The following is a 12427-nucleotide window of genomic DNA, read 5'->3' as shown; positions in this document are numbered from 1 at the left end:
CAGGTAATGTTTAACATTTGTACGGACAGCTGAAAGGAGTGAGCTGCGACCCCGGACCATGTAAATTCACGTTGCTGCAGCAGCACTGGTAGTGTGAAAGGGGGTATTACACTGATTTACCATGACCAGGGAATCAGACCTCCCTTTCTGCTACAGCTGGAACAGCAGCCTGCAGAATAAAAATCATACATCGAAGCAGCTTTGAAAGATGCTGCACAGGATTTATCTGACTAACAGCAACAGAAAATAATAAAAATGCCCTCTGCAGAGGCCAGCAGCATCCCTTTTAATACAGAAAATGTTGAGGGTCCCAAAGACAACCGCTTAGACAGACATTACTTCCAGGTTATTAATAGCAAGGGCACTGTGGCAGCTGACAGGCTGTGGATGTCTCAGGCATACTGTAAATCTCCAGTTGTTAGGTGTTCCTGCTGCTCGCCCACGTATGGCATAAATACAGCCTAACGTGACTGAATTATATAGAAAAATGTTACCAATTACTCTCCTTACTTGGATTCCTTCGGCTTAAAGCCAGTGGGCTGCGCTGATGGGGGATCTGCAGCTGATGCTGGAGCGGAGGAAAAAGCTTTCTTTAAAAAATAATAATAAGAAAGATCCTTTTTTTGTGCAGAACAGTAGGATTTTTCCCTTGCCCTAAGATTTCTTGCCATTTCATTATTTTGTATTTCAGATAAAGCCTTCCCACCTTAACGAGGAACATTTTTCCCCATCAGTTTTAATGGTATAATAAATTGCGTGCAAGCAAAGAAAAAGCTCCCAAAAAAAGGAGCCGTAAAAAAGTTGCTGAAGACCGAGGCAGGCTTTGCAGAGGAAGAGACAAGAGTTACAAGCTAATTTACTTTGCCATTCCATTCGGGTTTCATCTGTAAGCAGCTTGGGTCTCCTGCCTTTACTGGCTCTTTGGGAGGCCATATTCCCATGGGTATTTCACGTTCTCTGCTCATGCTGGTGTAGCTGCACAGGGGCAATGGAGGGTAGTGAACTGAGGTTGCCCCTCTGTGCGAAGGTCATGATGCTACAAGAACAGGGAGGACACTGGTAATTTTTGCCTGAACACCTCACACAGGCAGTCGAAGTGCCCTGAATGGTTTGCTGTCAGAGCAGAACCCTTCTCCTCCAGGTCTGCATTAATTCAGTAGCCACAGGCTGCAAGTTTCCCTCTGCATGCAGAGCTCAGCAGAGCTGAGGGCTGTTACAGCCCCCATCTCCTGGGTTAATTGTACATATCAGCTCAGCGGAAATGCGCTATCAGATAATGCACTTATGCAGCCTACCTTAGTGCCTACATCCCAAGAGGTGTTATTTCTAAAAGAGCAGAGAGGACACAGGGAGAGATTCAGGGCAGGCATATGCAGAAGGTGGTGGGAGAGAGGAAAGGCATCTGTGGGCATGCAGAGGTCTAGGGAAAGAGGGTGGACATGGAGACATTTGGGGAGACAGAGGAGATGAGGGGAAAGAAAATGTAGAAAAGTAGGAGACACAGAAAATAGAAGAGGCATGGCTGTGACAGGGAGCAGGGAGCCAGAGAAAGGACCAAAATGAAGGTTGCTGCTCAGATTGCATGAACCACTCTTACGAAAGACAAAACGCCATAAAAAGAGATTGCAAAAGGCCAGAGAAGGCCCATGAATCATTGTAGCATACAAATTCTTGACGATATATTAACTGTTTACTCTAGGCCCCTAAAGAGGCATTCCCATATTTGATTTTCCTTGGTAAATCTACTTGCGTCTAAATACTAGCCCTCTACTTAAAACAGGCTGAAAGAAACTTCATGTTTCATCTGAATTTTAAATTGCAATGTGGAAATCAAACAAGCTGTCTGGGATAACGCTGAGACAGGTTTCTGCATGCATTTGCTTCCAGTCACTTGTAGCTGTTTCAGATGCTCAGCCTCTTCCCGGGGCATATTTGTCCTCAAGGATGCAGCTCACGTGTATGCCTGCTAAGAATACTTGATTTCCAAGTGGAAAGCTCTTAAAAATAAATCTTACATGTGAAAAAGAGTCGATTTTCCTCATTCTTTGGAGCTGGCAAATTTGCACTGAGAAAAATGCAAAAGTGAGCAGAAAACACTTCTGATGGTCAGCCCCAAGGAGGACCAATGTATGAATTCTCTAGGAAACAGGTAACTCTTTACTTCAGGGGTTAGCCTGCCTCTTTCATGCTGACTGTGCATTTCTGGCTGTGCCAAGGTGGGCTGCGCTGCGGGCTCTGCTGTATCAGGTGGAATGCATGATCAAAGAAGAAACAGGGAAAAAGTCCAATCTTTCCTCTGGAAGCCTGATTTATACTTAGGAGAGGGCCAAGTTGCCCGTCTTGAGACCCAGCCCGAAATCCAATCGCTGTTGCAGAAAGCCAGACTCTCCCTATGCAAAGAAGCAGCTACTGTTCCCCATGACTGCTGTGTGATCCCTTTCTAGTGGCTTTTGATGGGTCCACTTGTCCCTTGCTCACCCACTCGGGGGGTGGCTGTGACCCTGTCCTCCATACAGCCACAAATCACATCCTGGCTTGCAAACAGAGGAGATGGGCTGTGTCACCGCAGGCAGGCAGAGATAAAATAGGACAAGTTCTTGCCATCCTTAAAAAAGTCATCCCCCCACACCATGATTTAGAGGGTTTTCCTCTCCATGGATTCTGCCTCCTGTATTACTTACTGAGCTGTAAAGTATTGTTAAAAGCAGGTTGTATATAAATATATATATTTAAAATGCAAACATAGCTTGAGATATTTAATAAAAGACGTAATCATTTAATATTAATTTGCTGGCATTTACATGACCAGAGCAACTCTGATCCAGACAAAACTAAATCTTTGCACTCTGAACACCTCGGAAAGTCAGAAGTGCTGCCTAAAACGGATGGGGTGGGTTTTTCTGTTTACACTCTGTCCAGGCTTCACTCTGCTTCTGTTTAAATTACTGGTAAAATCCCTTTTTTTCTAGACTAGCACCTTGCATTTGTGCTGAGCTCTCTCCATGGTTGGGATTCAGGGCTGGTGCTCCTTGAAACTCACTATTTTTGCCCCAAATGTGGTACAAACCAGCCCAGCTGCCCAGATGACTGCAGCACTTGCTGGCAGGCAGGGAAGGGCAGGCACATGGTTTTCCTCAAAATCCATCACCATTTCAGGTGCCCAGGCATGGCACTCATATGTAACCATATGCAAACAGAAATGTGTAGAAAAGATCAAGTACAGGCATCTTATTGTCTCTCCTTCCCTCTAATAGATTGCTGAAAAATACCTGCTAGCAGCTTATTTTGCTTTGAAAAGTCTCCAGAGGTCTTCCAGCAAACTTGTCCCTCTGTTCTGCAGAGAAAGACGAGGAGGCTCCTTCAGGCTCTGCATCCCAGCAACCTCTGTGCTGGTTTTCCTAGCTGACTCTTTGTTCAAGCAAGTGAGATTAGCCTGCTTAATATAATCTTGTATTCTCTGCTTAGTGAAGGCCTCTTTAGAAGCAGTGTACTCCGTGTCCAGCCTTTTCATATTTTTCACTGTGAGAGCAGAGCTGGAATCTGATGACCCAGTCCCATGGGGAAATATTTTTGGCTGGTACTGGTTACCGCCAGACCATGACAGCTTGCGTCCATTAAACATATCTGCAATGCATTAAGGAGATGAGAATCTTCAGCAACAGGCAAAGTCAATTCGTCATTCTGGTAACAAAGAAAGAAAGGAGAAAACCCATTAGTCATTTACTCCTGACAGGCATATTGATTGATGTAGTTAAAATGTTCACACTAAGATAACCTTATTAGATTGAAAATCACTTTCTTTTCAAGAGGATCTACTAGGCTTCAGTTCAACAAAGCACTTAAACAAATACCTGGTATCAAAGGCATAGCCAAGTCCCATTGGTGAGATTTTCTTAAATAGGTTCCACCTAGCACTTAAATGTCAAAGCTTAAGATAGTGACAAAGGACAGCATAATGCCTGTCTGTGTTCAGATAGGCCCAAAGTTGAACAACCAAATACCTTACATCGTAACACCTAATAGTCCCTCTTCTCCACTAAGGCTGTCTGAGGATTGCATCAGTGATTTCATTATTAACCCAATTTACTTTGCCTATAAAATGCTGTACAGCTGAAACTTACTGTATGCAGGCTGGAATAAGCACTTTATATTCATTACTAGTACTCAGACAAATTATTTTGGACATTCTATGCTACATGCTGATGAGGAAAAAAATAAAAATGTACAGTGGAATCTGCCTAATTGGACCTGCTGGTGTCCATCTGACCATGCCAATTAAATAAAGACAAACAAAAGGAGCTCTCAAAGGACTTGCAGTGAATAAACCCAGGGTAAATACCGCATGTTTTTTGTTATTGCATTATTCTGTATAGTGGTGTGTCTGAAACATCAACTAGCCATAAAAAGCAGCTTGCCCTCCTGTTTGCAATATCTAGTTAATTGTGTCTGTATCTTCCCTTCATCCACTCAGCCTGTTTAATGTCAAAAGAGAAACGAGGGAAAAATAATAAGGTTAGTTTGGCAGAACTAGAGCTTCACAACCTCCTCTTCCCCTGTGCGCCTCTGCCTGCCAATTCCCATTGGGCACGATGCTCCTCTGCTCTGACTGCAGAGACAGCTCTTCACAGGTGTTTTACCAATGCAGGAGGCCCAAAACCTTTCAGTGCCCTGGTTGCCAGCTTTGGGGCACCCATGGGTCATCTCCAGGCTATGCAGTTGTCTCTGTCCACACAGTCAGAGTGGTGTCTGCCAGCTGTCAAAGTCCATGGACATGCACACAGATGAGCACCACAGATGAGCAGGGGACCACTCCATGGGACATGCTCCTCACCCCTTGGATGGGCTTCCCCAGTGCTACAATTTCTGAGTAGCAAAAAACCAAGCAGGAGCAGCACAGCAACATCCATGGTGAAGATGCTGACAAGGTGAGGACCCAGCCAGCACCGTTTCTGTGGTACTCCAGCAATGGTCATCTCTTTTGAATTCTTGTGTACTAAGGACCATAGGTCTGAGACAAGGTGGTTAGTGAGTTTTAATCCACAAGTCTGACCTAGTTTAGTTTCTTAATACAAGTGCCTGACAGAATGAACTCAAATGTTACAGAGAAGCACATGTATAGGGTATCAATATTTCTCTCTGTCAATCAAACTTCTACAACTCATTAAAAGAAATCACTGAGCTGGTCTGGTAAAAACCATACTCCCTAACTCTGTGTTAATTCACATTAAGGACTATCTTTAATTCTTGTCTTATGCTTTTCTCAGGGTAAGTTTTTTCAGTTCTCTGGAACTTATGATCCAAGACTTGTGAAAACCAATACCAGTGATCTGGAGAGATCCTAAAGGTTTCTCTTTTACTACTCTTTGGTCTGGGCTCGCTGTCTACATCTGATTTTAAAGCACTTAGCTTTACCAGTGGCAGTCTAACACTGCATCTTTTGTTGCTGGGGCAGAAAGTATCTCATTATCATGTAATCTAATTGTGTTGCTTGATTTTTATCTCCATAGAGAGCTACCTTCGGAAAAGTTTGTCATTTCTGCCTTTCATGAAAAATTCTGACATTTCTCTTGTAACAAATTAACGTTAAGATTCCTTTGCTTCTTCATCATATTTTAAATGACATCTTTAAATGACATACTTTGAATGACACCACCATACTTTAATGAAATCTCTGATGTCATTAACTCTACTCATCGTTGTACTGCTGTCCTTTTGCAAAAGCAGGTCAGCTAGATCATGTGCATTGAGGCTTTGTCTGGTCAAATTTTAAATCTCTCCACAGACTTGAGTTCCTACAGCCTTTGTGACTCCAGCATTTAACAACCTTCATGCTGAAAATAGTTTTGTTAATATTTAATTGGTACTTCCCATACTCCAGTATGTGTCAGTTGCCCCTTATCCGAGTGTAGTGCAACTCCGAGAAGAGTCTGGCTGATTTCTTCTCAGCTTCTCATTTGTCAGCTACAGGCAGCAATGAGACGTATGTGAGCATTTTCTCCTCCAGGCTGAAGAGTCCTGGCTTTCTCAGCCTCCTCTTATGCATATAGGCTCCAATCTCTACATGTCTTGGTGACCCTTTTCTCCAGTACACCTATGTATCTCATAATAGGGAGCCCCAAAACAGACACATCACTGCAGATGTGCCTCGGCAGTGCCAAACAAAGGGTAATAATCATATCCCTCCTGCTTGGGTTTGGAAGTCAAGTCTCACCCAGAAGTTTTGGTCACTGCTTCCTCTAATCAAGGGCTGCATTCATCTCCCCACTTTAAAGTCTTGTAACTGTAATTTGCCGTGGATCACAATGCATGGATACAGGCAAGCTCAGAGACTGCTCTGGGTCAAGCCAGTGCCATTTTCACAATGTCTGCATGTCAGGGGCTGTCCTGGCCCCTCTCTGTGCCTGGGGCTTCTCTTCATCTCTGCATTTTTCCTTCATGCTGCATTTCACCTAGGTAAGCCGCCGTGCACCAACGCTGCTTAAAACTGGCTGCCACCCTTGAACTCTTCCTTTTAATGAATGTTTGAAGGACATTTTATGGTGTATTCTGAATAAGGCTTTTGAAAACTTTTCTCTTGCAAAAATAAGGGATTTGAATTAATAAAAGCACAACTGAAATGAGCACTTTTCAAACCCATCAGAAGCATGAGAGCTGTGAACATGCAGGCTGAGCTCACCTGCCTCGTTCTATGCAACAGCAGCATCAGTGCCTAGGGCAAGATCTCATCCTTAATATACAACTGGTCTAGGTTGCCTGGTCACCCTTCCTATCCTTGACTTACCACTTCTCTTCCTGTGGTGGAGAGTTATTTCAAATGGACTTTTCCAGGCCAGGTTGGACGGGGCTTTGAACAACCTGGTGTAGTGGAAGGTGTGTGTCCCTGCCTGTGGCAGGTGGGTTGGAACTTAATGAACTTTAAGATCCCTTCCAACTCACATCATTCTGTGATTCTCCCTATGACACTCTACACAAAACCCCATAGCTGACCCTGTGGAGATCATGTATCAGGCTGGTAAAGCCTTCAGGACACACAGCTTCTGGCTCTGTGCTTGTACCCTGCCTTCCAGGCTGAGCCATCATGCTCATCAGGACAGTCCTACTGAGCAATATGAATGACAATAGCTTTTAGAGGACCTTCTCTTGGCACTGGGTACATCAAGACTATGCAACTCCTGGATGAGCAGTTTCCCCACAGTCTGAAATGCAGTGCTTGAATGTTCATGTTGAACTTTTCCATAAAAATGAAGAGGATCAGATGAAGTGGTTTATTGAATTCTAAATATGGGGATTTTTTTGTTTGCATGCTTGCTTTCATCAAAAGAAATACTCGAAACAAAAAGCTCGTGACAAATTAGAGGGATGAAATGCCACATTTTGAAAGTGCCAAAATTAAAGATTTTTGCTTTGGAAGTGCCTCCTCCTCTCCATCATGAGCCATTCTGGGATTTTGATATCAAAGCATCACATTTGTCACTTGGCCTGATACATATTCCATCACAAAGCCCAATCTTTTTTTACAAAATGCAAATAAACATTTTGCTAATCTGGCCAGATAGGATTGCCACACAAAGAAGAGTGCTCTTGCTTTTGTAAGCTGGGGAGTAGTATTAAATAGAAAAATCAGTCACATCAAAATGACAGGCTTAAAAATCTAACAGATAATGGTAAGCTCCCCATTACAATGTTACAGGAGATTGTCCACTAAGTATTCACAAACACATCTGTAGCACAATGACACATCTTCTCCAAAGCCATATCTGTCCCTGACATCATAGCTCCACATAAAAAGCAAGTGCATTCAAAGCAGCATTTATTGGCTACTTCATCTGAAGCTTCACTTTCTCTGTAGCTCTTCTGTTCTCATAATAATATGCTGAAATCTAGTCAGAATATTTGAATCTTATAGAAACAAAACACAGCTGAAGCAGTTGGAAGGCGAAGGGTTCATGAGGCAATTTCCTCTGATTCATTGGGAGACAAAGATAGAGCAATGACTGTGTTTGTGTTAATAACAGTGGAATTGCCTCCCTGGTGCCGTTACCCCCCTATTTCTTTGGCTGTTGCTGTCATGTCCCATCTCATAGCCCCCCTGCTGTCAGCCATGGCCAGGGTGGATGTGTCCATGGGAGGTTATGGCAGGACCTTCTGTCATCTCCATCCTGGGGCACTGCCCTGAGCTCAGTGAGGCTCTCTGACTGAAATGACTGGCCCCATTTGGGTATTCCCATCACAGCTGCCAGCTTCACTATCAAAACCTTGTTTTCCCTACTCGGAGCAATCCCATCATCCCCCGTTAAAAATCAATCTGAATTCACCATTTCTATGACCATAGCCCTTGGGTTGGGGTCACCTGCTGGGTGCAAGGAATGCCAGGAAACCTTGTGAAGCTGAGAGCTACTTATGGGACCCAGTATCCCAGGCAGCTCCAATGGGTGCTGCAAACACACGCTAGAGGTGTTAGAGGTGACACCTTCCCGTGGGATCATCCCAGGGGAAATGATGCTGTTCGCACAGCTGTAGCTCTGCAGGCAGCAGCAAAAGGCAGAGAGTGCAGTGCCATCAAATGAGGATTAAACTCCATGTTGTACCACAAAATGTCAGGGAAATTAATTCCAGTCATAGGCTGCTTGCACATATCCTGAAAGGTAGAGGAGTGCTATGTACACAGGGTTAGAGAGGCTTTCATGCACAGACATTGCAGGGGAATTTCCACAGCACAGGGGTCTGGTGGGAAAACTATGTAAATGTGAGTGTAGTCAGCCTCTGCTTTCCTTTGCTGTCTTCAAGATATTTGTGCTTGTAGGGGGTATCTTTTCCTCTAAGCAATGCCTGTTTGATCCTACAGGAATTATAATGTCTGGCTCTATAGCCCAATGCAACAAACAGCATCTGACAGTGCCTCTGCTTTGTCTACTTTTATGACTTTGTGGTAGGACTTTACAATGTAATAGCTGATCTCAGGCGCTGCCAGACCCACAGCCCAGGAGGGACTGTGGGCCCCAGTGAAGGCCCCCATAGCCCCATAGCCTCCCATTGACCCCCATTGACCCCATAGCCCCATAGCCCCCATAGCCCCCATAGCCCCCCATAGCCCCCATAGCCCCCCATAGACCCCCACTCACAGGAGCAGGGCCCCGCAGGGGGGTCCCCATTGGAGGCATCGGGGTGGGGGGGGGGCGCTGCAGGGGCGGGGCCATGAGGAGTGGGGGGGCGGGGGGGGCCCCCAGGGGAGCCCCCACCATGGCCCCGGGGGGGGGGCGCAGGGAGAGAGCCCGGGGGGCACCTGCGGGGGGGGAACAAGGCCTCAGACCCACAGTGACCCCCATTGAGCCCCATTGAGCCCCATTGAGCCCCATTGAGCTCATTGACCCACATTGAGCCCCATTGAGCCCCATTGACACCCATTGAGCCCCCCCACTGACCCCCCCATTGAGCCCCATTGAGCCCCCCATTGAGCCCCATTGAGCTCCATTGAGACCCCATTGAGCTCCATTGAGCTCCATTGAGCCCCCCATTGAGCTCCATTGACCCGCCATTGAGCTCCATTGAGCCCCACATTGACCCACATTGACCCGCCCTTGATCCCCATTGAGCCCCCAAGGTCCTCCCCACTGAGCCCCATTGACCACCAAGCTTCCCATTGAGCCCCCATTGACCCCCATTGAGCCCCATTGACCCCCATTGCGCCCCCCATTGAGCCCCCCATTGAGCCCCATTGAGCCCCATTGACCCCATTGACCCCCCATTGACCCCCATTGAGCCCCATTGACCCCCATTGAGCCCCATTGAGCCCCATTGAGCCCCCATTGAGCCCCATTGACCCCCATTCCCATTGACCCCATTGAGCCCCATTGACCCCCATTGAGCCCCATTGAGCCCCATTGAGCCCCATTGACCCCCATTGACTCCCATTGCCCCCCATTGCCCCCCATCTCCCCCTTACCCGAGCGCTGCAGCACGTGGGGCACGAACGCCGGTCTCAGCACTGGGGGCCTCTGGGGGGACACAGCTGGGGGGGGGGACACATGGGGGTCACCCCAAAGGCCTTGGGGGGGCAATGGGGGGCAATGGGGGGCAATGGGGGCAATGGGGGGCAATGGGGGGCAATGGGGGCAATGGGGGCAATGGGGGCAATGGGGGGCAATGGGGGCAATGGGGGGCAATGGGGTCAATGGGGGCAATGGGGGTCAATGGGGCAATGGGGGGCAATGGGGGCAATGGGGGTCAATGGGGGCAATGGGGGGCAATGGGGGTCAATGGGGGCAATGGGGGTCAATGGGGCAATGGGGGGCAATGGGGGGCAATGGGGGGCAATGGGGGCAATGGAGCTGAATGGGGGTCAATGGGGGCAATGGGGGTCAATGGGGGCAATGGGGATCAATGGGGGTCAATGGGGAGTAATGGGGGCAATGGGGGGAATGGGGTCAATGGGGGCAATGGGGGCAATGGGGTCAATGGGGGCAATGGGGTCAATGGGGATCAATGGGGGTCAATGGGGGCAATGGGGGTCAATGGGGGCAATGGGGCTCAATGGGGCTCAATGGGGGTCAATGGGGGTCAATGGGGTTCAATGGGGATCAATGGGGGGCAATGACACCGACCTGGACCCACAAATGGCACTGGGGGGGCTCCAATGGGGGGCCCAGTGGCGGCGGCAGCAGCGCGGGCCTCGAGGCTCTGTTGGACCTGGAAGGATGGGGAAGGACATGGGGGGGCTATGGGGGGCTATGGGGCCATAGGGGGCTATGGGGCCATAGCGAGGTATGGGGACATAGAGGGCTATGGGGCCATAGGGGGCTATGGGGACATAGGGGGCTATGGAGCCATAGGGGGGTATCGGGCCATAGGGGGACTATGGGGCCATAGGGGGGTATGGTGCAATAGAAGCTATGGGGCCATAGGGGGCTATGGGGCCATGGGGGGCTATGGAACTATAGTGAGGCTATGGGGCTATAGGGGGCAATGGGGGGCTATGGGGCCATAGAGGGCTATAGGGAATCTATGGGGCCATATGGGGCAATGAGGGGACTATGGGACCATAGGGGGCAATGTGGGAGGCTATGGGGCCATAGGGGGCTATAGGGAGGCTATGGGGCCATAAGGAGCTATAGGGAGGCTATGGGGCCATAGGGAGCTATAGGAAGACTATGAGGCCATAGGGCGCTATGGGGGGTCAATGGGGCCGTAGGGAATAATGGAGAAGCTATGGGGCCATAGCGGGTTATAGGAGGCCTATGGGGCCATAGGGGGCAATGGGGATCTATGGGGCATCACCTGCTGGTAGGTGTTGGTGGCAATGATGGGGCGCAGGATGGGGGTCACGGGGGGCACGGCCATGGCTGAGGGGGGGTCCCCAGTGCTGGGGGGTGCAGCCGGGGTGGGGGCTCCCAGCACCTCCTGCTCGAACCTGGGGGGGGACAGAAGGGGTCAGGGGGGTGCCCATTGACCCCATTGCACCCATTGCACCCCATTGATGCCCATTGACCCCCATTGATCCCCATTGACCCCATTGCTCCCATTGACCCCCACTGCTCCCCATTGACGCCCATTGACCCCATTGCCCCCCATTGCCCATTACCCCCATTGCACCCATTGCCTCCATTGCCCTCACTGCCCCCCACTGCTCCCCATTGCCCCCCATTCCCCATTGGCCACCATTGCCCCATTGATCCCCACTGCTCCCCATTGCCCCCCATTGCCCATTGCCCCCATTGCCACCATTGCCCCCATTACCCCCCATTGCCTCCATTGACCCCCATTGCCCCCTTTGCTCCCCATTGCCCCCATTCCCCCCATTCCCCCATTGCCTCCATTGCCCCCCATTACCCCCATTGGCCCCCATTTCCCCCCCACTGGCCCCCTCCACACCTCCCCAACCCCTCCCTGTAGCCCCGCCCTCTCCCTTACACCCCGCCCCCTCCCCGTTGCCATGCCGACACCCCCCCCTGCCCCGCCCCCGTTGCCATGGCACCCGCTCCCCGAAGCCCCGCCCCTCTCTCCCTCACAGCGCCATCTCGGCCTCCATCTCCTTCAGCCGCTCCTCCCCGCTCTTGGCCGGGCCCGGCCCCGCTCCCCCGCTCCCGACGGCTCCGTTCCCGGTCCCGGCACCGCTTCCGGTCGAGGCCGAGGCTCCGGGACCGGGACCAGGCCCAGGCCCGGCCGCTGGAGCCGATGGAGCCGGCGCGGCCGCCATGATGGCCAAGAGGAGAGAGGGAGGGAGGCGGAAATGAGGAGGCACTTCCGGCGCGCCTGGATGACGTCACACCCCCCCCGCCCGCCGCGCCGCGACACGGAAATGGGGCGAAAAAGACGAAATTGAGGGCAAAACCCAGCAAATTGAAGGAGAAAAAGAGCAAATTAAAGGTGAAAAACGCGAATTGAGGGCGAAGAAGAGCAAATTGAGTGCGGAAAAGAGCAAACTGATGGC

The 12427-nt window shown here is 49.6% G+C and overlaps 1 protein-coding gene across 1 annotated transcript; it reads right to left on the bottom strand.

Moving 5' to 3' along the window:
- Positions 1-5686: 5686 nt before the first annotated feature.
- Positions 5687-12193, bottom strand: LOC133221194 (RNA-binding protein 42-like). Its single transcript, XM_061369899.1, has 6 exons — positions 12006-12193; positions 11275-11407; positions 10602-10686; positions 9944-10009; positions 9119-9283; positions 5687-5709 (listed from the first exon to the last, which is right to left on the bottom strand). Exons 1-6 carry the CDS (start codon positions 12191-12193, stop codon positions 5687-5689), a joined length of 660 nt encoding a protein of 219 aa, XP_061225883.1.
- Between the last annotated feature and the right edge of the window lie 234 nt (positions 12194-12427).

The sequence above is a fragment of the Neopsephotus bourkii genome, unplaced genomic scaffold (assembly GCF_033783945.1).
Source record: "Neopsephotus bourkii isolate Nb327-2 ecotype Australia unplaced genomic scaffold, CSIRO-AGI_Nbou_v1 NB_1520, whole genome shotgun sequence".
NCBI lineage: Eukaryota > Metazoa > Chordata > Aves > Psittaciformes > Psittacidae > Neopsephotus > Neopsephotus bourkii.
The sequence above is the reverse complement of the archived record's forward strand: the minus strand, read 5'-3'. Positions and strand labels throughout refer to the sequence as shown.